This window comes from Mustela nivalis, assembly GCF_964662115.1.
Source record: "Mustela nivalis genome assembly, chromosome: 5".
Lineage (NCBI taxonomy): Eukaryota > Metazoa > Chordata > Mammalia > Carnivora > Mustelidae > Mustela > Mustela nivalis.
The window spans coordinates 87420275-87442980 of record NC_139024.1 but is presented as its reverse complement, the minus strand read 5'-3'; the positions used below and the strand labels follow the sequence as shown (position 1 = coordinate 87442980).

Below are 22706 nucleotides of genomic sequence, written 5' to 3'. Positions count from 1 at the left end.
GAATAAGGAGAGAGAGCGAGGTCACTCGTCCTGGGAAGACAGGTGTGTGTACGTGGGCAGGGCGTGAAAAGATGGGGATCCCACCTGCAGGGGCATCTGGGGGGCACTGGGGTGGGGGCTCCATGCTGCATGCTCACCTGTACTGGGGTGGGGAGAGGCGAGGGGGGCTGCTGCTGCCGTTGCTGGGCAGCGGCTCCACGGGGGCGCCCACGTCTTCGTGGCTGAGGGGCAGGAGGCTGCTGGCAGAGCCCGGGTTCAGCATGCCAGGGCTATTGAGGAGGGGGAAGCTGCTCTCGGCCAGGGCAGCCTGGAGGGCACAGGGTTGGTCCAGTAAGCCAGTTCCACTTGGCCCAGTGGGTCCCTGCCCCACCCCCAGCCAGCCTCCTGGAGTCTTTGTGCCCTGACCTCTGGAGGCCAGATCATGACCCTGACCTGCTGCCTCCCAGCCTCCCTGGGAGCCTGGGCCTAATGGATCCCTTAGGGGGAGGGCAAAGAACCCCTCCCCCGCCAAGAATGGCAAACCAGGGAACAGGGCCCCACTGGTTATGCCAACCTCCCTCCTTGCTCTCTGCTGTGCCCGAACCCAGCCTTGACAGCAGAGGTGGGGGCTGAGCCCCGAGTGGGGCCGGGGCAGAGGGGTGGGATTCAGGTCACCCAGAGTGGTCTTCACCCTCCTTCCCCTCCTTGGACAGATGGGTTCTTGGCAGGGGAGAGTGGGGGGAGGGTCAGTGCGTGGGGGAGGGGCCCGACAGCCAGAGGTCAAGGCCCAGGGAGCACTCACCTGATAGCTGGCGTTAAGTGCTCCGTAACTGAGGCCTGAGATCATGTTCTTGACCAGGGTGGGGCTCCTGGAAGACAGAGAAGGCACTGTTTGGTTCCTTCACTCACTTACTCCCCCTTCCCAGTGCAGCCGTGCATGGCCCTGCTCATGCCAGGGACCATTCCATTCCTGAACCTAGGAGGCCAGAGCAGGGTCAGCACCACCTCTAAGGCCTATTCAAGCCTCAGGCTGATGGGACGCAGCGTGGAGGGACAGCTCCCTTCAGAGCTCCCAGGTCGAGGCTCTCTGGGGTTCTGGGGCAGGTACAGCGTCTTGGAGCTGGCAAGGGGGGAACACGGATCCTTCCCCATGCTGGTCTTCACATCATGCCACCCCAGCGGGGTTTCTCTGCTGTTTCCGGGGGCCAACAGGTTGAAGCTAGAGCCGGGATAGGCCCACATCTATAATACCCACGTTATTTTGCCATCCTGAATTCTGGGACATCTAATAGCCATGCGCGCTGCTGGTCCCTGTGCGCTCCACACCAAAGACTTTTCTGCCCAGGAAATGTGTCCAGGAGTTGGGTCAGGTAAAGCAGTGGCTCAAAGCTGTCCCTCTACCATAATGATGAATCCCCTTTCCCCATTTATAGAGCATCCAAGAGAGGTCAAGGAACTGGCCCAATGGCGTCCTTGTGCGTCGAGGGCGATAGCCCAAGGTCACACAGCCAGTGAGAAGCAGAGGTGCACGGGAAGCCAGAGCTTCTAGGTGGCATCTGCCCATGTCCCAACTCTGGCCACAGGTACTTTGGGTCTCTTTCTCTGGTCCCAGGCCCCCAGGCTCCTTTCCTCAGTCAGAAATAGGGACAGATCACCTGCCCCTTCATGTCACTTCTGGATTCTGGGCTCCCCTGTGCTCCTCCATCCCTCTTCTCCCCACTCCGCCTCCAAAGGAGGAAGGACTGGGTACACAGGCAAGTCCTGGAGAGAATGGGGGAGGTGCCCCGGTCCATGCTGCAGGTGGCTGCCTCTGCTCAGGGCTGGGCCTACGTACCCTGTCATCTTTGGCGGCCTCCGCTTCTGATACTCGCGCTCGTCCACAGTCCACACGGCACCCTTGACGTTCTCCACACGCACGAAGCACTTGTGCAGGCTAAGGTTGTGTCGCACAGCATTCTGGGGGTGCAATGATGACATGGGCTCAGAGGCAGCCTGCCCGGCCCCTTCCCTGCGCTGGCAAGCACATGGGGATGTCCCCGCCCCACCGCAGCCCCACCACTTCCCACCTTCCCAGGCCCCGGCCACTCAGGAGTCCCTCTGCCTCTCAACTGCCCTTGACCCAGGGACTGCCAATGTCTTCACTGCAGACAGCCCATTCTATGATTGGCTCCCCTTCTACCTGCCGTGTTTCGGAAAACTCTGTCTACCAACTGAACACTACCCGGGTAGAAATCATTTGTTTTCCCAGCAGCACTGATCAGGCACACGCAGCTGTCAATCGGGGGGCCCCAGTCGCCGTGGGCCTGCACTCGGGCCCTGGCCTGTTCATCGAGCCTGGGGCCTGTTAGCTTAGGTGCATGCAGCCTTCCCACCAGGCTTTACAAGTTTTGGAAATAAATCAGGAACCCTCGCTGCAACCTTCTTCAGCCTCTAGGAGTGTGGGAGCCATGGCTTTGAGAACAGTTTAAGAGCAGGAGGCATACTGCAGGCCTCACATACATACTTGTTGAAATAAACCGAGAGAAAGAAGAGCACGGTATTTGGTAGCTGCGAGGCAGGGAGAGGAGAGAAAAGAGGAAAAGTCACCTTGTCGCTCCCACCTCCTCCTGGCGGGGTGACTTCAGGAATTGAGGCCATCTGAATTGTAGGACACTTGGGTGAGAGGGGGTGGCTTGGCCCCAACCGCCCCCCCCGGGGGGGCCGAGATGAGGGCCCGAGCCCACTCACTCCATGTCCCTCAGTCCTGTCCCTGTCCTCTCCTCTCTCAGCTTTACCACCGCCCCCCACCCATCCCTGTCCCTCTTACCTGTCCTCCCTCAGCCTCCACCCCCGCACCCCGCCTTGTCCCCATCCTTGTCTCCTCTTTACATTTCTAAACGGGGAAGAAAGCCGGCAGGGCGGGCAGCCCGTGCCCCTGGAGATCCCCTCTCCCTCTCTCCCTTCCAACTCTTGCCACTTGCAACTGGCCCGATTTCATTACCAATTTTAATTTGCCTCTAATTAAATCCTGTGTATTTTTCCGACTCGCTTGCTAATCCACGAGGGAGGCGGGCGGCTGGAGTGGAATCTCTTGGAGCGATAATTACAAAGGGCCTAATCACGCCGGGGCTCCTGCCTCGGAATAAATTTGCCCGCATTACGGGGCTCCGATCCTCCGCTTTGCAAATGAGAATGACCCCAATTTCCGAGGATGGCCTCACCGGGGCTTTTTTCCCTCATTTCGAAGCCTGATTCGTGATGAGAGACTAATTCGTTACGCTGAAACATTAACGGCAATTTAAGGGGTCTGGCGGGGGCTGCGTAAACAAAAGGACGGGCCCACAACATGGGCCCTGGGAGGGGATGGACCCAGGGGGAGCGCTGGGGGGGGGGGGGCATCAGCTTGGCAGATGGCAGCTCTGTCCCCGGATGAACGGCAGCTGGCCTGGCCCACGCTGGCTCCCGACCCTTCTGCCCCGGTCCGAAGTGGACAGCATCTCAGGGTGGGGGCCAGAGAGAGTGCAAGAGGGAGAATGCAAGAGGAGGAGGAGTTGAGAAGAAGAGGGACTTCAAGGGCCAGATATATGGCTGGCGGGTGGAAGTCGAACAGTTAGGTGTAGACAGGGTACATTTCCCCAGGAACATGAATGAAGCTTGGCTGCAAAAGTCCTGAAGGTCAAAGTGGACCTCAAGCTAAGAGAGATTCTGCTGTGCCACAGGGAGGGGAGGACACAGGCAGTGCCCGAAGTGGCAGACACAAGCACTGCTCACTAGAAAGGTCGCCTGCTCGTTCAGCGCTGGTGTTGCGTTGGGACCTATTATGAGGCGACGGGACGAGGAGGTGAAGACCCCGGGGGTGCGAGACCACTGGGATGATCCTGGCTGGGCGACCATGGAAGGGGGCATGGAAGGCCTAAAGGAGCTTGGCTAAATGGGAGGGGTTTCAAGACGGTCCCCGAGGGGTTTAAGGAAGTCACCCAAACCAGCTTCTCCTGATCCCGGAGAAAGGAGAGAACAGGAAAGGAGAGTAGGGGGGTGAGGGACACCGTGCCCCTGAGCTGTCTAATGGAAATGAGGTTCTCTACTCTCACCCCTACAGGTAAAGGATTAACCTGCATTATGAACATAAACATTAGATAACAATCATTAACAACCCTTTATGTCTGTGCAGGACTCTTATCTTCTAAAACCTGATATCCAAACTGTCCCAGAGGCTGGAGACTGGACCTGGTGGTCCCAACAAGGCCCTGCCAGCTCAGAGAGAGGGCAGGACTGTGGTTGGCAGGAAATGACATCACTCAGAGCCAATCAGAGCCACCGTCCCAGCCTCCAAGCCTCTTTCCCCAGCTTTGAGAATTGGGCACGCAGGGATACAGAAGGTCACAGAGCAGTCTCTCCTGCTGCGGTTAGCACATTTTGGGGTTAGAGGAGACTGGGCCCTATGCAGACCCCACCCAGTTGGGCATTGGTGGGGAGGGGGCCTCCGTGACACTTGTTGAAAGGGGCCGCTGGTGGGGAGGTAGCCTCTCTGGCTGCAGATTCTGAGCTGGCCAGCAGGGGGACTCAAGAGCCAGGGATCCAATTAAGCTTGTGAGCTAAGGACTCCTTCCCCGCCTCTAACCTTCCCCGCAGGGCGCCAACACTCCCTTCTCCTTCCCTCCACCCCCTCCCAATTTAGATATCATTTTCCACTCTGCTGCACAGACACTAATATTCTCACCCAACAGACAGACAGACAGATACACACCCCTCCCATCTTGGCTATGGGAAAATGAATGGCTGAGTGCCCCAGTCCACATCTCCGTGTCCCATTTTTTAGGGTCCCTTCCTTCCCTGCCTCTAGTCCCCTGAGAAAACTCTATGGCTGAAGGTGCTGAAATGACTAATTGGATGGAGACAATTATCTTCCTGCCGCCATGGCAGAGCTGGGGAGAGTACGGGGGTGCCTGTGGTTATGTCCCAGTGCTCAGTCCACAGGTCTCGTTCGGCTGTCCCTGTGTCTGTGCCTGCACACAGCCCACCCCTCCCCTGGCTCCAGAACAGGCACCTTTAGCCAAGGTACCCAGACCCTTAGGGTCTCTGGAGAGTGTCATCCCAAGCCTCCCCAACAGGCTGGGGCACTATTAACTCCTGGAGGCCCTACTTTGTGGGGCCTATTGGGGGGCACTCCAGGGAAGAGGAGGATTTCTTGACAGAAAGCAGGCAGCACAAGGCTGGAAAGAAGGGGCTATTAAGGGGCAGTTAGAGAATATTCCACAGCCCATGCTGAGGTGGGGGTGGAGGGACCTATGGTGTGGCCCAGACCCAGCTGGGGGCATTTCTGAAGAACTGACCCTCTGAGGGGACGAAATGTGATGCGGCCTTGGTGTCAAAGGGATGAGGAGATGTTGGAGGGTGACTGGGGCCCTTGGCAAGGAGGAGGGAGCATGCCTCACCTTCCAGGTGGCAGTGTTTCTCCGGAAATAGGCGAACATTCTGGTGAACCAGTTATAGATCTCATTCAGGGTCAGCTGCCTGTCAGGGGTTTCCAGAATGGCCTGTGGGCCAGAGAGAAGCAGAGGGACCCTCAGTCTGAGCCTTCAAGGGTCACAGGCCTGTGTTCTTTCCCTCCTGCCTGGCCCGACTCCCACCCTGAGAACAGAGGACACCCGCTACAGAGGCTCGTGGACAGGACTGGTGGGTGTCGTCCATCCCCTCAGTGGGGCAGGCTGTTTCCGGGCTAGGAAACATGAGCTGTGAGGGCTATGCATTTGTGCAAGGAGCACGTGAATTCCTTCTGGAGGGCAACTGGTGTCAAGGGCCCCCACTCGGGAATGAAAATGAAGTAATATTCTTGGGAGAGAGAGAGCCACAGGCTGGGGGCTGTTTATAATTTATCCTGATTTTGGCAAAGGGCTCCCTAAGCCTGAGGTGGGGGGTGTGTGCATATATGAAGGTACCTGTGAGGATGCGTGTGCCTGCTGGGGGGGGTCACAGCAAGAGGACATCTGTGCAAATGTCTATTCATAAAAGAATATTATGTGAGCATCAAGGACGTGAGTAAACAGAGGGGTGTCTGTGTATGTGACAGAGAGAGAGAGAGAGGGTTGGTGGGGAGGGAGGGTGAGGGAGAGGCAGGCAGGCAGGTGGCAACCAACTGAGAGTGACCCTGAGTCTATCAGAAAACAGTCTCCTGGGGCTGCCTGGGTGGCTCAGTGGGTTAAGCCTCATGCCTTCAGCATGATCTCGGGGTCCTGGGATGAGTCCCGCATCGGGCTCTCTGCTGGGCAGGGAGCCTGCTTCCTCCTCTCTCTCTCTCTCTACTTGTGATCTCTGTCAAATAAATAAAATCTTTAAAGAAAGAAAGAAAGAAAAAAAACAGTCTCCTAGGAGCGTGTGTACATGGGAATGAGAGAATGAACAGCACAGTGGGTGTAAGCAGCAAAAACCCAGAGAGACGCCCACATGAGCGGCACAGACTCCGATGGAGCCTGGGTGAGAGGCCGTACAGCCAGGAAGAAGCCCGAGAGAGAGAGGTCAGGTGCAGGAGGGGCTATCTCTCTTCTGACTCTCATGGAGGCTGAGACTCCGAGATGGGGGTTCAGCCTGGGTGCCCCCCCATCTACTTCCATGCTCACCTGACGGATGAGGGAGGCATAGGTGAAGGGGGGCCTGACATCAGCGTTCTTGTAGAACTCGTGATTCTGGGCCAGCTCTGGGGAAGAGAGGCAGAGGGTGGGGTAGCCGGTTGAGGGATCCAGCTCGGGGCGGGGGGGGGGGGGGGAATGACCCTCCTGTCAGTCCTTACCTGAGGAGATGGGGGAGCAGAACTTGTCACTGCTCCTCCGGCGGGCGGGGCCCCCGCTGTGCAGGGAGGCAGAGCTGAGGCCGGGGGGCCGTAGAGGGGTGACGGGGGCAGCAGCCGAGGTTGGGGGGTGCACGAGACCATCTGGGAACGAGTCTGCTGCGGAGACGGTCACCTTGGAGAATGAGGAAGAGCTGGGGACTGGGTTCAGCTGTGAGCAATGGGGAGGGTGCTGAGCCCAGTCCCCAGGGTGGGGGTGCCAGGGGTCCTGGGAGGGTCGCAGGAAGGGGAGAGTCACTCACGGGCTGGTTGAAGGGCTTGGGCTCGGAGGGCCGCATGTGCAGGTGGGCCATCATGGCCTGCAGCCTCTCGCTCTCCTTGGCGAGCTGTGGAGAGGCGGGAGGTGAGCTGGGCCTGAGCCCCTAAGGGGTCCAGTCCTCTTCCTCCTCCACATGCCACCTCTCCCCAACCAGACACCCGAGAAAAGCCCTCTCCCACCACTCTTCTTCACATATCAGCCTCTGGCTCCCTCTGTCCCCTGCTCCTAGAAGGCCTCGGCTCTGCTCCGTTCCCTGCTACCCTCGAGGCCAGGGCCTGGGGCTGCCGGCCCGATGAAGGCCTCGTCACTTCTCCTCCAGACCGTGGGTCCCAGGCTCAAGCTACAGGTCAGGGGCCCCCTCGCTAACAACAACACATGCTTTTTCTCCTCCTCCAAGGCAGAGGCTGTGGTTGAACAACACCCAAGTTCAGTGGCACTTGTGTGTGAGAGGACCTCGCGCCATGAATGGAAACACAGGAAGGGATGAATGATTCATTCACCCCCATTCATAAATTCAATAGGTCTTTCACAACTACCCTCTCAGGGCAGAGCGCTCTGCTAGGTGCCAGAGGGAAATGGGTAAATGTCCCTCACTCTGCCTGCTGGACTGTCAGGTACTACATGCTAGACCTCGGGGTCTACATGCTAGACTCGGGGGTCAGACCGCCGTGCTTCTGACCCCAACTCGGCCACCCGCTGGGGTTAGTGACCAAAGCAACAAGTCACTTCACCTCTCTGGGCCTCGGTTTTCCATATCTATAAAGTGGGGATGAGAATAGCAGCTGCCTTATACGGCTGTTTAGAGGATTCCCGGAGTTCAACAGGTAAAGTATTTAAGTCAGCACCAAGTAAGGGATCCTTATGTTAGCTGTTGGCATTTTTATGGTTTTTATATGGACACCCCTCTTCTGGGACTCCCGGCAGACACACCGCAACTCTCACCCCCCACCTTGGCTTGCTCCTGAGTCTCTAACTACAATCACCTCATGGTCTTGGCACTTAGGAGCAAGAAAGCTTAAGATGACCCCTGTCCGCAAGGCCCTCCAAAGCCCTCTTGGGATGTCAGTGCTGAGGGTGGGGCCAGGCCTGGCATACCCTGCACCACCTCCCACCCCCCCAGTCACTGAACATCCTCAGAGCTGCACCTGGATCTCCAGCTGCTGGACCACCTGCATCTGCACCCGGCACTGGGCTGTGCTCCGGTCATCCAGGGCGTGCTCTGTGTTGAGGTGTCTTTGGGGCAGGAGAGGGCAGAGAAGACACAGTTGGCCCTGCTTTGCCTGTGGCCACCACCCTCCCATCCTGTGCTCCCAGCCCGCCCACAGCCTGGAAAGCAGACAGACCAAGAGATACAAAGGGAAAGAGGTGGGAAGAAAAAAAAAAAAAAACGGGGCAACAGGGCAACCAAGGAAGCCGCCTTCTCGTCAGCCTCCTTTGATGTCTTTGCTAAAATCCCAGCTACAGAGAGATCTAATTGCAAATGAACTAATTAAGTAAACCTCTGACGAAGCGTGAAAACAATTTGTTTGACCCTGATGCTGCAAGGGTCTGGGAGACAGCGGAGTTAATCAGTCAGTGACAGAGCCTGGCACGGCAGTGGCAGCTGGTCGCCTCTCGCCCTGCCTGTCCACCGGCCTTCCGGCCTGTCACTAGGCTGTCAGTCTCTTGGGCTGAGTCTGGGGGAAGCAGGGAAGGGCTACGGGGGGGGGGGGGTGTCCTCTCCTGCTCCTCACACCCCCATACTGAGGGGCTCTGAGAGCCTGGGTATGGGGTTTACTGAGGCTGCAGGCCCCTGCAAATATAGATGGGAGGCTGGGGATCAGGGAGCTGGTGGGGGCAGGGAAGGAGCTAGGCTAGATGTCCCAGAGGGGAGGACAGCAGGACAGCTGGTGGCTAAGGTCCAAAGAGGGGCAAGCTAGGTGGCCGGCTGGGGGGCAGGATGAATGGCCCTGTGGAAAGTCTGCTGTTGGCGGGGCGGGGCAAATGGAGGGTTGCGGTGACACCTACTTGATAAATTGGCCCAGGTCTTCACACAGGGTCTCACAGCCTGGCCACTTACACTCTCCGTGTCCGTAGAGGGGGTGGGAGCCTGGCGTCTCCTCGTGGGAGGAGCTAGGAGAGCAAGAGAGAGGCAGCAGTCAGGGACGCTGGAAACCACAAGGGCCTGGGTCCAGCTTGGCCAGGACCCCTGCTGGTGAAGTTTCTGTCCCTCATATGGGTTTCCCAGAGGCTGAGAACAATGCTGTGCCCTGCGAGAGGGGTAAACTTCCGGGTCCACGAGCTCCGCCTCCCCCCTCCCTGTCCCTCACCCAGGGGTGCCATCCCTCAGGGAGCAGGGCTGCCGCCAGGCAGGTGTGCAGCGCCCTCTCCCGGCCTGGGCCCCGCACCTGTCTCTCCGAGGTGTGAGCACAGTGGGCTGTCCGTTGGGCAGGGTGTGGTGGGAGAGGGAGGGTGAGACTTTGGGGGGGGCGGCAAACGAGGTAGCGGTGGTGGCTGAGCCGGTGAGGTCCAGCCCCTCCTGCTTGACGCTGTCCTCGGCGGGCTGCCCGGGGGCACCCTCGCCCTTCCACAGCTGGGGCAGGTCCGTAGGGCACACGGCTGCTGCGGGAGAGAGAGGTGGGAGGCTAGCAGGGCCCCAGGCGCCAATGGAATGGGGTGGGGCGGGGGGGGGAGGTCTGGGCTGGGGGACACTCACCTTGCGGGAGGGTCTGGAGGGGCCCTGAGGCTTGGCCGGGCTGCAGGCTGACCAGCCCCTGTCTCTGCAGGTTGAGCAGATGCTGCTGCTGCAACTGTTGCATTTGCAGGAGCTGCTGCTGGAAGGCCAGCTGCTTGTTCCCCAGGGCCTGGTGGGGGGCCCGAGGGGGCGGGCCCAGAGGGGTACCATCAGCCTCTGGCACGCCCTCCGGCCCCCACCCCGCGGCCACCCCCTCCCAGGGCCTCTCAGCCCCTGGAGCTGTCGTAGTGGCGTCTGCCGCTGCAGCCTCTCTGCTCCCGGCCCAGCTTCCATAGGGCTGCATGCCTCCTCGCAGTAAACACACGCACGCACGCACCACGTACGCACGCGCGCAAACACACACAGCAGACCCAGACGCTCAGCACGACGCCCTCCCTGCTCCCGCCCCCCTCCTTCCGCCTCGGCTCCCCGCACCGCAGCTGTGCTCGCCTGGAAACGGGGGCGGGGGGGGGGGGCTCTCATCACAATGATCGATGAGCTTGTCAGGCTCCGGGGGCCACTCCCGCCTGGCGGGCACCCTTCCCACATGCGCGGGTGCCCCCCTCCTGCGCCGAGGAGGGGCCTACCCCCTCCAGCTCCTCTCCTCTCCTGCTTCTTAGATACAGGGAATCAAAGAGTCTGACGGGACTTTAAAAGATCCGCATCAGCTGGTCATCCGGACCCAGGCCTGGGAAGAGTCGCATCTCTACTGCTCAGGCGCACACTTGCTCGATTGCTCACTGTAGGTCTGGAGTTCCGCTCTCTCCCTCCCTGTCTCCCGCCAGCGCTCCCCTCCCCCCAGCCTCCCAGCCCGTCAGTTCTTCACACAGGCACCAACAAGTCAGCGCATCCGCAGGTCTTTTCTGAGCCCCGGGAGCCAAGCTTGTGCTGGGTGCTCGGGAGGCAGGGACGTCTCTGCCTGGCCCCCTGCCCTGGGGGTGCAGTGGGGGGCTAGCTATTCAGTAAAGCCAGCCTAGAGAAAATGCAGGGAAGGCAACAAGGATGAGACCTTGAGGGGGAGGCTGAGGGCACTGGGAAATGACTGGGAGTCAGCAGGGCAGCCTTCTGGGAAGAAGCCACCCAGGACTTGGCTGTGGTTAGGCCAGCAGGAGGGAGGCACAGGTCTGGGACATGGAGGGGGAGCCCAGGGGCCTGGTATGGAAGCTCAGGGGGCACTGTGGCCCAGGTGAGGCCGGGGAATTCTCTGGAGGGGAAGGGCCTGATATTACAAGAAGTGGCAGAGGTTGGGGCAGGGTTGGAGGGAGCAGCGCAAGTTCTAAGGGTTCTGAGGGACCAGAACCTGGGGGTGGGGGAGGGTTTGTGGCGGGCTGAGGTGCTAAGTCATTAAGAGACAAGTGGGTAGGGAAGGACCTGACAAGGCAGCTGGTCATGAGCAAGGGACACCGGGGCCTGTCCTCACTAATCCGACAACAGGAGGCAAGGAGGAAGGATGGAGTGGGGACAAGGGCAGCTGGAGAACTGTGCACCCCCAGTTCCCATTCCCCTCTGTCCCATAATTCCCTCCCAGCGCTTCCTGATCGGTCTCCTATGCCCTCAAGGCAGTTCTCTCCTAGCCACTGTGCGGCTCCCAGTCTCCGGCCAGGAGGGGCAGCGGTCCTTTGAGGGGGCACCTCAGGCCCCTTACCTCTTTGGGTTGCTGCTTCCCAGCCTGCTGTTGGGTGAGAAGCTGTAAGTGGAGCTGTTCTTGCTGCTTCTTGTAGTACTCCTGCAGCTGGGTGGGAGGTGGAGGGGGGCAGGGGTGCGAGTGGGTTACCACGGGCCGGGGACTGCAGACCCCAGAACAGCCCTGGCCCTGTTGTGATGGGGCTCCTGGAGGCAGAAGTACGGAGTCTCACTGGGGTGGTGAAAGAGACACCCCGCAGGGAGATGCCTACTCTCCTCAGTCTGCTCTGAGGATCCTCAGCAGGGCCTGGGTGGGGAGGGAGCCGAGCAGGGATGGGGTTGGGGGGGGGGCTTCACCCCATAGCTCTGAGCCCGCCCTGCCTCTCTCCGGGTCTCCTGAATCCATCACAGCGAGGTGCCGGGATGTTCCAGTACTCTGCCCTTCCCTGGGGTTCTGGATACAGAGGCCGGCAGGTGAGACAGGGAGCATGGGGGTGCCACTGCAGGAGAGGCTTGACCCCTGACCTCTCCCCAGCTGCCCTGGAGGAATGCAGATCCATCCAGCCTGAGCAGTCTCTCTGGTTTCTTCCCCGGCTTTGGCCAGCAGTGATGTTGGCAGTAAACAGGGTGCGAGATGGGAGGCCACCGTCCCACCCTCCTCTCTCCCACCTCCCAGCTGCCCTGGGGCCAGACTCACCTGCTGCAGCATGAGCGCCTGTTGCTGCTGGAGCAAGGCCTGCAGCTGTGGGGGTGACAGGATCTGCTGCATCTGTTGGGGGGTAAGCATCTGCGGCGACATCATGGCCACTGACACAGGCACCTGTGGGATTGGGCCCCATTAGCCTGCTCCTCTCACTCCCACCCACAGTATGGCTATGAGGACTGGAGGGAGATCGCTGGGTTCAAATTCTGGCTCTGCCACCTACGTGCTGTGTGTCTTTGGACAAGTGTTTACCTCCCTGTTCTCCATACTCTTGTTTCTGAAGGGCAAGTAAAAACAGTGCCCACTTCTTAGGGCTCTCATGAAGATTAGTGAGCTGAAATTTCAAACACAGCCTGGCACGCAGGAGGCGCCCCGGAAGGGGGGGGGCTGTTATCGCAAGAGGCACTATGTCCAGTGACACCAGTCGTAGAACCCATATCCAAGCTTGGCAGGCTTTCTCCCTTAGGGATGAGGATGGGCAACACCTAGCCATTCCCGGTAAATAGCTCGGTATGTCCCGAGAGCGCGATGTCCACAGTGGGCCTGGCCGGAGAGCAGTCTGCGGCCCCCACAGCATGAGGACCTGGATTCTGGTTCCGATCGCACACATGTCACATACCCTGGCATGGCCATCGGCAGGGCACACCCATAGTAGGTGTTGTCAAGTCAAAATGGGCTGGAAAGAACACCAAGCAGGGAGCCAGGTGTGGGCTGCTACTTCTAGCTCTGGGAGGAATTTGCTGTGTGCCCTCCAGGCAAGTCCCCTGCAGCCACTTCTTGGGTGTTAGTTTCCTCAAACGCTAAACCGGGAACTGAACCAGTGGAGATGATGCCTTCCGGCAGGAACAGGCAGGATTCTCAGAGTGGAGGAGCTCTCCATGCCCTGGCCTGGCTTAGGCCTCTGGAGGAGGCTCAGAGAACCTAGCTATCAGCTAACAGGTTCCTGGAAAAGCACTAACATCATTCTTTCCTCCGCCCCACCTTCCTGAAATCCCCGGGCTTTGGGGTAGTCATCGCCAGGGAGGCCCAAGTGGCAAGGCTGTCTTAGTTGCACCGTTCTGGCAAGACGGGTGCCCTGATGGGGCTCAGAGCCCAGCTGGTCTCATCTCCCCTCCTGCTGCCAAGCTCTCAAAGCACCCCTAACCCCAACCACTTCCCACACACAGCAGGCACTCACTGAGCATTTACTCCCCTGAACTGAAAAACCTACTCCAGCAGCTCAGAGGCCCCTTTGGCAGCCCAAGGGTGGGGAGGGAGGGGTCCGGGCAGCCCAGGCAGGGAGTATCCTGCCGGACTTGTCTGGGCAGGATGTGACAGGTTATATCCTCAAGGGACTGGTGACCCCTGTCACCTCCCCCCACCCCAGCCTCATGGGTAGGGCAGGGAGGCAGAGCTGGTAGGGGGGAGGGGGAGAAGGACTCAGCCTCAAATCACCAATTAGGGAATCCCCAGGAAGAGGAGTGGCACAGGAGGTGTAGTGGATCCAGGGACATGGGGGAAGTCCCAGGGCTCCCAATTCTTCTTACACCTCACCCCAATAACTGGTGGCTGAGCCCCAGCCCTGGGCTCTTCTCCTTTATCTCAGCCATCTCTGTGCCAACAGCCCTGGGAGGGACACACCCTGGCTCTTTATTGGGGAATTCTGTGGGTAAAGGAAGGCCCCCCGGGCCTCTACAGAGGAGCCTTAAATGGCAGGGCTGGGATTCAAGCCCGGGTCTGTGAACTCCATGGCTCCTGGTGTTTCCCCGTGTCCACACTGCTTTCCCTACCTTGGAGCAGATCTTGAGGAAGGTTAGGAAGTGTGGGTGGAAACTGAATTATCCAGAGAGCGGAGGGGTCGAGGAGGCTGGAGAGCCAAAGGCCAACCTCCCTTTTTACAACTGTACCTGGAGGAGACCCTAGAAAGCCAGGCCGTGGGGGGTCTTCTGGTACTCACTCTCAGAGGGGCCTGGGTGAGGGGGCAGACAGTGGCACAGACCCACACCCTTTGCGGAGGCAGCCTGTGTCCCTTGCTGGGTGCCCTTGAGGCTGGGAGGCCGCTCAGCCGTCCTTTTCTTTCCTCCTCCTTCGGGGGTGCCCACCATGGTGGCAGGGAGCTCAGAGTCCTGGATTTCTGATTCAGGTGACCTAGGCTCTTGTTCCTGAGGCTATTCTTTGAAATCACCTCACCTCACCTTTTCCACCCAGACCGCTAATTGCTAATTAGGTGCCTTTAGGCACTCGGCTAAATCTTCACAGCAAATGGGAGCGGGGGAGGTAGGGTGTCTAATCATCACTACCACTTTACAGATGAGAAAACTGAGACCTAGAGAACTTAAAGAACCTGGCCTGTCCCCAAAGGGACAGTGGGAATAGGGGCAAGTGAAAGTTATTTGTAGCCCATTAAATTCTATGCAAATGTAGAGAAAACTACTTTGTAAAACATTTGGGTTTTCCTCTTCTCCTCCTTTCACTCTCCTTTCTCCATGACTTCTCCAACCCCAGAAGGCACTGCTTGGCCAGGGCCTGACCTCCTCATCCTGGGAGGACTGAACTGGAGATGGACATGGCCCAGCCAGGGAGACAGCCCAGACACCATAGGGCTGTGAGTCACGGTGAGTGGCATACAAGAAAGGATGTGGCATTTCCTTCCTTGGGGCTTTCCTACTTGGACGCAGGGGAATGGAAGAGATGACCTTGGAAGGCCTCCCCGGCCCCCGCCGTCCCTGCCAATTGGCCGAACAGCTGGCCGCACAGCTGGCCGGAGAGGCGGCTGCAGAGACGCCTGGATTGCCTTGTGTGTACTAGTCTGCCGGGGCCCAGGGGTCAAGAGAGGTCAGGGAGTGGGCTGCCGCCGAGTGCTTGCTGAGCTCCTGGACTGGCTGACACCACCCCCCCAATACCCCTCAGGGTTTTGAGGACAGAGCTGGAGCTCCCCTCGTGTCCCCGCTGACCCCTCACTAGGCTGGGATGGGTCAGGATAGACACTGTCAGCTTGTCAGCTCAGCAAGGCCCATGAGTCACTGTCTGGAGAGTGGCCAGGGCGGTTAAATGCTTACTAAAGGCCTGGCAGTGTGAGCCGTGGGCTAAATGCCCACAGCTGCCTCCAGTCCCTCCCGCAGGGCCCCGGCCCAGGCCCCTGGGTCCTCTCCACCCACGGTATGTATAGTGTGCTGGTCTGGCTGGTGGCTTACAGAGAGGATGCTTGTCCGTGGGGAGGTTGAGCACCCCACGGATGCAATTTGGTGTTAGAATCAAGGACCCAAACTCAACCCCTAAAGTGTGGTCTAGGGTCACTGGCTCAAGTGGAGACACCAGGCCGAAGCTTGGTTTAGGTTAAACTCCCTTGCAGATGACCAGAAGGAAGTCCTCAGACTAGTTCTGGGTTGGGGCTGCGGCAAGAAGCGGTGGGGCACCAAGATCAATTTCCAGAAATTCTGGAGGGTCAGCCTTAGGGGCAATGACAAGCTGCATGGAGGCTGGGCAGGGCTAAGGGGCCTGGCCCTAGTCGCCGTCCGCTCTGCACCTCAAAACTCCCAGCTAACTTTGCTGCCTTCTGTAACGGACTTCTCCCTGCCTGGGGCCCAGGCCTGGGCACAAACTAGGCCATCTCCAGGCTGGAGCTGGAGACTAACATGGTTCTAGAAACTTCAGAAGCTGGCTCTGGGAGAGGGGAGGTGAGGCAGCCAATCCTGCCTCGCCCTGGGGAGCAGAGCATTGTCATGTGGAGGCCACCGGAAACGGGTGGCCATCTATCTTTTTTCTTTAACCACTTCACTCACAGAGAAGTTATTTGAAGGCCCTGGGCCCCACTGAAGGACAGAAGCTCCACCTCCTTAGAAACTATGAACCTAAGGGTGGGAATGAGAGGCAAGGAAGATATCCAGGTTAGAAGAGGGTCCACAGCTGGATCTCCAGGCTCCTGGGGAAGTTCAGACATGGCCCATGAACCCCATCTTCCTGAACCCAGAGACTCATCTGGCTGGGACTCTGCACCTGGGGACTGCTGGCGTTCGCTGCTGTGCTGAGCACACATGACATCACAGCGCAGACATTAGAGTCTAAATTCTGGGGCCAGTTGTTTGGGGTCATATTCCGGCTCTGTCCCTTATTAGCTGTGTGACTCTGGACAAGTGACTCAACCTATCTGGGCTAAGGTCTCCTTATCTGCTCATAACAGCATCTCTAGACCCCACAGGATTGTGAGGATAAGGGGAGACAAATGACACATGTAAAGCACTTAGTGTCTGCCCCATGGTCAGCAGTCTGTAAATGCTGTTAGTTTCATTAGTCCTGAGCAAGTATTTGACGAATGGATGAATCAGTCAATGATCTGGAGGAGGAGGCAAGGAGAGCGGAGGCCTGAGAAAAGGATCATTTGCTCTCTCTGACCAAACCTCCGCCTCTTACTCTAAGCCATTCCAGGGCTGCTCTTGTGTTGGGGAAGGGGCTCTCCTGAGGCAGATTCCATTAGCCTCCCTTCCCCTCTCAATTATTTCAGATCTCCTATACCTCATAGCCAGCCGTAAAGTCCTTTTTTTAAAAAAATTTATTTATTTATTTGACAGAGAGACACAGCGAGAGAGGAAACACAAACAGGGGAGTAGGAGAAGGAAAAGCAGGCTCTCTGCTGAGTAGGGAGCCCGATGCGGGGCTCGATGCGGGGCTCCATCCCAGGACCCTGAGATCATGACCTGAGCCAAGGGCAGATGCTCAACAACTGAGCCACCCAGGTGCCCTTGTAATAAAGTCCTTCTTGATGCCTGACCTCAGTCCCTCCAACTACCATCAAACTCCTTCCCTCCTGCCTTGGGTCAGCAGGCCCTCTCTGGCTAGGGGAACATTCCTGTTACCCCAGCCCACCCTTCCCTGTTCTTAGAAGAGGGTGTGAGGCCCGGCCCAGGGTGAGGACAACTCAGAGCAGTAGCCATTTCAGACCCGGGAAATGTGTGTGTGTTTGGGGGGGCGGGGAGGCTTTGGGAGATCCCTAATTCAAAGGGGCCCAGTCCTGACACGATAAGGGTAAGAGAACCTTCTATATCATTCTGGTGTGAGAACTTGCTCTTCTTCCCATTATTTACCTTCCAGATCTGTTCTCACCTCCCCATCCAGACCACCACCTATCCTGGCCCCCAACTCCTCCCTCTTGAGGGCTGTCTCATTAGGTTCAAGACTTCTAAAAGAGGACCACTGCTCAGGCCCCACACCCGTCGGCCACCTTGAACTTGTTCAAACCATTTTCCAAATATAAGCTTGTATGACATAAGACTCAGATACTCCTCAGAGCCCTGCAATCCCCATCCTGGGACAAAGCCTTGTCCTGGGTCCTTCTCCTCCCTGCCATCCTCACCTCCCTCCTTCCTTCCCCACCCCACCCCACCCTCACAAACTCCATTGCTCGGAGCTCAGGGTCGTGCTTACCCTTCCTCCCCTAGATAAACTTCCTTTCAAAGCCCGGCTTAATCCTCTCCCCAATTCCGAGCCTCCCCTGCTGCTGTGGGGAAAGGGGGGGGGGTGGAGGAGCGAGGAAGGAAGGCTGCAGGGCCCAGGGGGAGGGGAACTGGCTGCCCTAATCGTGACCCACCCGACTCAGACCGCAATTCTCCCAAGTTCTTTGTGACACAAAAGGTAAACAGAAGGCCTGGCTTCCCCCCACACCCCCCCAAACCTCCAACAGAACTCCCCTCCCCCAGCCAGCCAGATGGGCCGGCAAGCTGGGGGAAGGGAAAGGGGGAAAAAAGGGCAGATTGTGCAAAGGAAAACAAAAGAGACAGAGAGACACCGAGAGACAGGAAACTGGGGGAGAGAGAGAGAGAGAGAGAGAGAGCTGGCGGGTGAGAGATGGGGAGGAGGCACGTGATGACCTCAGTAGCTAAGAGAGCCAGGGAGAGAGGGACAGGCCAAGTGACCCATGGGGATGGAGAAACAGAAACCTGAGAAGGGACGGGGACCCAGAGGGCAGAGCCAGGGAAAGGAAGCAAGCAGGAGGTACCCGGAGAAGGCAAGAGCTGACTGCAGACACAAACTCTGAGCCACACACACAAAGACACGGAGCAGAGCAAGGCCTGGGCCATGGGGGTGGAGACAAGAAAAAGTTGTTTCTTCACCCCACCCCTGCACTGACTGCATTTGCTTCTGGAAAGTTGCCTACTTTGTGGCACTGGGGACTGGCCAGAGCCATCCTCCAGCTGGTCCTGCCCGTCCCTCGAGGGCCAATTTACCCTCTCCACCCGCCTCCCCTGCCTTCCTCCTCACCTGCACGGAAGAGGCCGACTGCTTGCTGTCATTGTTGCCCGGGGAGCTCAGGCCCGAGGCCTGCTGCAGCAGGAACTGCCTGGCCACCTGGAGAGCCTGCAGGAGAGGGGACAGTTGGCTGTCAGGACAGGGCCTACCTGCTCCAACAAAGGCCTGAAGGGCCTGGAGGGGGCGGGATCGAAGGTTCACGGAGAATGGGGCAGTAAGGAGGAGGAAGCCAGGCTAAGGTAGAAGGTACTGAGGGTGGTGAGAGGGTCACAGGGGCACTTGGACTTGCCCTTAAGCCTATAGGTAGGAGTCCCTGAGAGAAGCTGCCAGGGTGTGGGGATCAGAGCTTACAGGGGCCTCACTCTGGGACCTGAGAGGTTTTGTTGGGCCTCAATGGGGGCAGCAAACAGAAGGGACAGTGGCCATAAAAGGATCCCAGCAGAAAGCACAACAGAGGGACTCCAGGTACTAATACTAGGTACTACTTGCTGAGCCTCTACTCCGTGTCAGGCCCTTTACCTGCAAGATCTCACTGAATCCTTCCTGTGAGGCTGTGAGGTAGGGATTATCAGTTCCATTCGACAGCTAAGGAAACAGTCTCCAGGAGATGAATAATCTGCCCAGGATCACAGAGTGAGGATCTGCGGTCAGGAAGCCTCAGCCAGGTGGCCAGTCTGGACTTGAAGGGAGTAGCACTCACTTGGGGTCACTGCACCCAGTTGAGGGGGATCAGGGCAGAGTCTCAGGTTCTGAGCATGGTGTGACCTTCTGAGTCCAGGGATCTGGGTGCAAGCCCTGGTGGTATGGGGGAATTTGGTCAAGTCCTCAAGGGTGTGTCTGAACTTCCAGCAAGTAGCTCTGACCTCACTGTGGTGGTCCGGGCTCAGAGGCCCTCGTGGCTTGGACTGAACTGGGAGCTGGCAGGGTCATAGCAGTGGAGATGCATGGACTTTGCAGAGGGAGCAGCTCTGGCCCATCCCTGAGTCTGGAAGGTGAGCAGTGAGAGGTTTGGTGGGAGAGTGGGGGGCTCAGAGAGGGAGGCCCAGGAAGTTCTCTGTAAGGATGGTCAAGCCCTTCATCACCCCACTCTGGATCAGTGAGGGGTTCAGAGGCAGGGGACATGGGGACCTGTCCTGAATCCACATTCCAGGAGCACAACACCTGTCTTCCCTCACGTTCCCCAGACAGTTGTGTCCAGGCCTCTGACAGGGATTCTGGCATCAGACAGGCCTGGGTTTGAATCCCAGCTGTGCCACTGACCAGCAGTATGACTGCTGTGGGCACGTTACACTGTCTTTGTGCTTCAGTCTTCTGCAAACCCGGGATACCATCCATCTCTGAAACACCAGTGGGACAAAAGGACCCAAGCTGGGCACCAAGGCGGTGTAGTGAAGGGTCTGTTCCCTTCCCTTCTAAGGAATGTGGGTTGTCCCCCCTTGGCTCAGTGAGCCAGCAGCCAGCATGGCCTCCTGCCCAGCATGCCTGCATAACGACATGTGCTCACTGCGGCCCCTCACCTCTGTCCATGCACACACACTCGTGTTTGTCCTCATGTGGACTTCTGCTCCCTGACCTCATCACGCGCACCAACAAGGCAAAACCTTATGTGACACACTCATACACACTCACCGCCCGGCAAACACTCCCAAGTGCCCACTGCATGTTCACACACGCCCTTCGAAGCCCCTTCCTTACGGCCACTGAACAGCTGAGCTGTCCCCAGCCTTGAGCCTAGCTTCTCTTAGCATGGTCTCTAAACACTCACTGGTGTGTCTGTGGGCGTGTGGCCCCCAGCATACCTGGAGCTCACATGAGTGCGCCTCTCACCAGCCCCCCAGATCCCAGGCCTTCCCCAGCCCCTCTCTTCCCCTGGACAAGTGGCCTGGGGTTTCTTCAGCATGATTCACTTCAGAAAGCAGAACTCTGACCTCTTGGAGTCAAAAGGCTCTGAGAAGCTATGGAAAGGGGGTGGGGGTGGGGGGCGGTGGTGCAGGAAGGAAGGGAGGTGGCCACGTGGTCATTGGGAAGGAGCCCCGCCTCTTGGTGCCTGAGTGATCCCCTCCAGGTCTAATGAGTCAGACACATGCTCTCTGTCAAAAAGGTGGAGGTGGGGTAGAGAGGTAGGGGGCCAGAGGTCAGGGGGCAAGCTGGGGGAAAAGAAAGCCTTGGAGAAGCTGGCTGGCCTAGGTGACCCAGAGGGGAAACAGGGGAGGGGTTTCCAGAGGAAGTTGGGCGGGGGGGTGGCCCGGGGAGCTGGGTTCACTCCCCATAGACTCTCTTACTTTGTGGTCCCCTGGAGCACGAAATTACAAGATTTGCAGGAAACAAGGACAGGCCTTACAGTCTTCATCTGCGATGGACCCTTCACTAACCCTCCTGCCCTCCTCCCACTCCAGGCCTGTCCTCCCCTGCAGGAGGAAAGAGACAAGTTGCCCAGCCAAGGCTGGACCCTCCTGGGATTGCCTCCACTCACATCCTCCTTCATGTTACTGAGCCCCTGCTGTACTCGAGGGGCTGTGCTGGGTGCCAAGACTCGGACACACAGAACCTGGCCTGCCCTAGGACTTACAGCTGCAGAGCTGCAAGGACAGTCGCCCATCAGAGCGGGGGTGGAGGTGAGCACCAGGCCCTAGAGCCCAGAGAAGGTGGCGGCACTCGTTGTCCTGACCAGACTCCTGAGGGGCGAGGTCCTCAGCTGGAACAGGAAGCTGAAGTGTGTTCCTGGCACAGTGACCCCCACTGTGCAGAGGAGTGAAATCGCCCAGCAAGTCCAGGGACCCTGAAACCATTCCTGGGCAGCGGGAGAGGCTGAGGAGTCCCAGTCCCACTTCATTCATTCATTCATTCCTTCATTCATTCACTTACTCACATGCATGACTGCCCACCATGCACAGGCCCTGCGCTTAGAGGTGACAGAGAGGTAATGATGGATAACCCAAGGTCATTTCGTGTCATTTGCTTAGTGCTCAGCCCTGACCCAATTTAGAATGGTTTGGGTACCACTGAAAAATCACGCCATGGGTGCCCAGGGCAAGGGTAATGGGCAGACCCTGGACCTGGGGTCCAAGATCCCTTCTCCAGATGGCCTGGACAGGACCCTGTCCACTCAACGTACTCCAGTGCTGCTCCATGCCCCATGCCACACACTGTCCACAGCTGGGGACAGCACTCTGGGAGTGAGGGGGTCCCTCTGGCCCAGGATGCCCTCCTCCAGGGCAGTCACCCAAGGGAGCAGGTAGGTTGGAGACTTCCTGAAGCCCCACCGAAGTCCCATCCAGCACTTCCAACACGCCAGGCCTCATCTACGCCGGCTGCTGGTCCTGGGGCCAGGGTGCCCGCTGCTGAGAGATGTGGAGGATGAGGGCCCCCACCCCAGTACAGCCAGCTCCACTTTCTCCGACCAGGTTACAGCCCCCTTGAAAACACAGATGTTGTCAAATGCACCTGTGAACCCCCTCCCGGCCAGCAGCAGACGGTGGACACATCTGTGCAATTCACTTTGGTCCAGGCTGAACAGGGGCAGCAGGCCGAGGGGACAGAGTTCAAGAGCTGGCGTTTGTAGAGGACTACATCTGATTGAAGCCTCATCACCTTGAGCAAGGCAGTACTTGTGTCACGGTCTCCATCTTCCAGACAAGGAAGGAAACTGAGACCCAAGTTTCCATGGGCAGGAAATGGAGTCCGCACACCTCTGGCTGCCCAGTGCCTCTGACCCCTGGCAAGGCCTTCAGGAGCTTGTGCATGGTCCCTTAAAGCCTATGAGTCTGCTCTCCCCTGAGCCTGGGTGCTTCCAACTGTCTAGGGTTGAAGGGGAAATAAGGCTGGTGCAGGCAGGTAGACAAGAACCAACACAGGAATCTTCAGAAGGCTGGCCCCATGTCCCTTCCCTGAGGGCCAGAGATACCCAAATACAGCCTGGGGTAGGAAAGGCGTTTAGAATCCCACACCAAGGAGAAGCCATCATGCAAACCCTGGGGGGGGGGGGTGTGTGCTCAGGGCAGAATGGAAAACTGGGAGTCATCTGGCCTCTTCAATCCCCTCTCTCCACCCCTTGGACTCAAAGCCTCATCCTCAGCTCTGTGGTTTAGGGGATAAGGTCCAGTTTTCCTTCAAAGGAAGCAGTACTAGGCCATTCAGTTTACAGACCCTGGTCAGGATCTGGATCCAAATCCTGGCTCCACCATACATTGTGTGACCTAGGTAAGTCACTTTACCTCTCTGACCTTCAGTTTCTTCCTTTGCAAAATAGGCATAACCCTGCCCTTAGTCCCCAGGGCTGCTATGAAGAGTACACGAGGCAGAGTACTTAGCATAGTGCCAGGCACCCAGTGGGTCCAGAATGGACACCAACTTTTGTCTTTACTGTTCACCTGCCACCTTCTTG

At 58.2% G+C, this 22706-nt stretch overlaps 1 protein-coding gene across 4 annotated transcripts in view; it reads right to left on the bottom strand.

The window, feature by feature from the left end:
• The window catches only part of FOXP4 (forkhead box P4), a 51976-nt gene that overhangs the window by 2262 nt on the left and 27008 nt on the right, over nucleotides 1-22706 (bottom strand). Inside the window, exons 3-16 of one of the 4 annotated variants that reach the window (XM_082731749.1) lie at nucleotides 18335-18430; nucleotides 12095-12217; nucleotides 11420-11500; nucleotides 9757-9904; nucleotides 9449-9659; nucleotides 9069-9173; nucleotides 8207-8294; nucleotides 7045-7128; nucleotides 6746-6917; nucleotides 6576-6652; nucleotides 5394-5495; nucleotides 1814-1935; nucleotides 782-848; nucleotides 138-307 (exon numbers count right to left, since the gene is read on the bottom strand). In XM_082731749.1, coding sequence (XP_082587875.1) covers nucleotides 138-307; nucleotides 782-848; nucleotides 1814-1935; nucleotides 5394-5495; nucleotides 6576-6652; nucleotides 6746-6917; nucleotides 7045-7128; nucleotides 8207-8294; nucleotides 9069-9173; nucleotides 9449-9659; nucleotides 9757-9904; nucleotides 11420-11500; nucleotides 12095-12217; nucleotides 18335-18430 — 1646 coding nt within the window. Of the gene's footprint in view, nucleotides 1-137; nucleotides 308-781; nucleotides 849-1813; nucleotides 1936-5393; nucleotides 5496-6575; nucleotides 6653-6745; nucleotides 6918-7044; nucleotides 7129-8206; nucleotides 8295-9068; nucleotides 9174-9448; nucleotides 9663-9756; nucleotides 9905-11419; nucleotides 11507-12094; nucleotides 12218-18334; nucleotides 18431-22706 lie in introns of all 4 variants that reach the window. The other 3 variants (XM_082731747.1, XM_082731748.1, XM_082731746.1) reach the window with 3 other exon arrangements.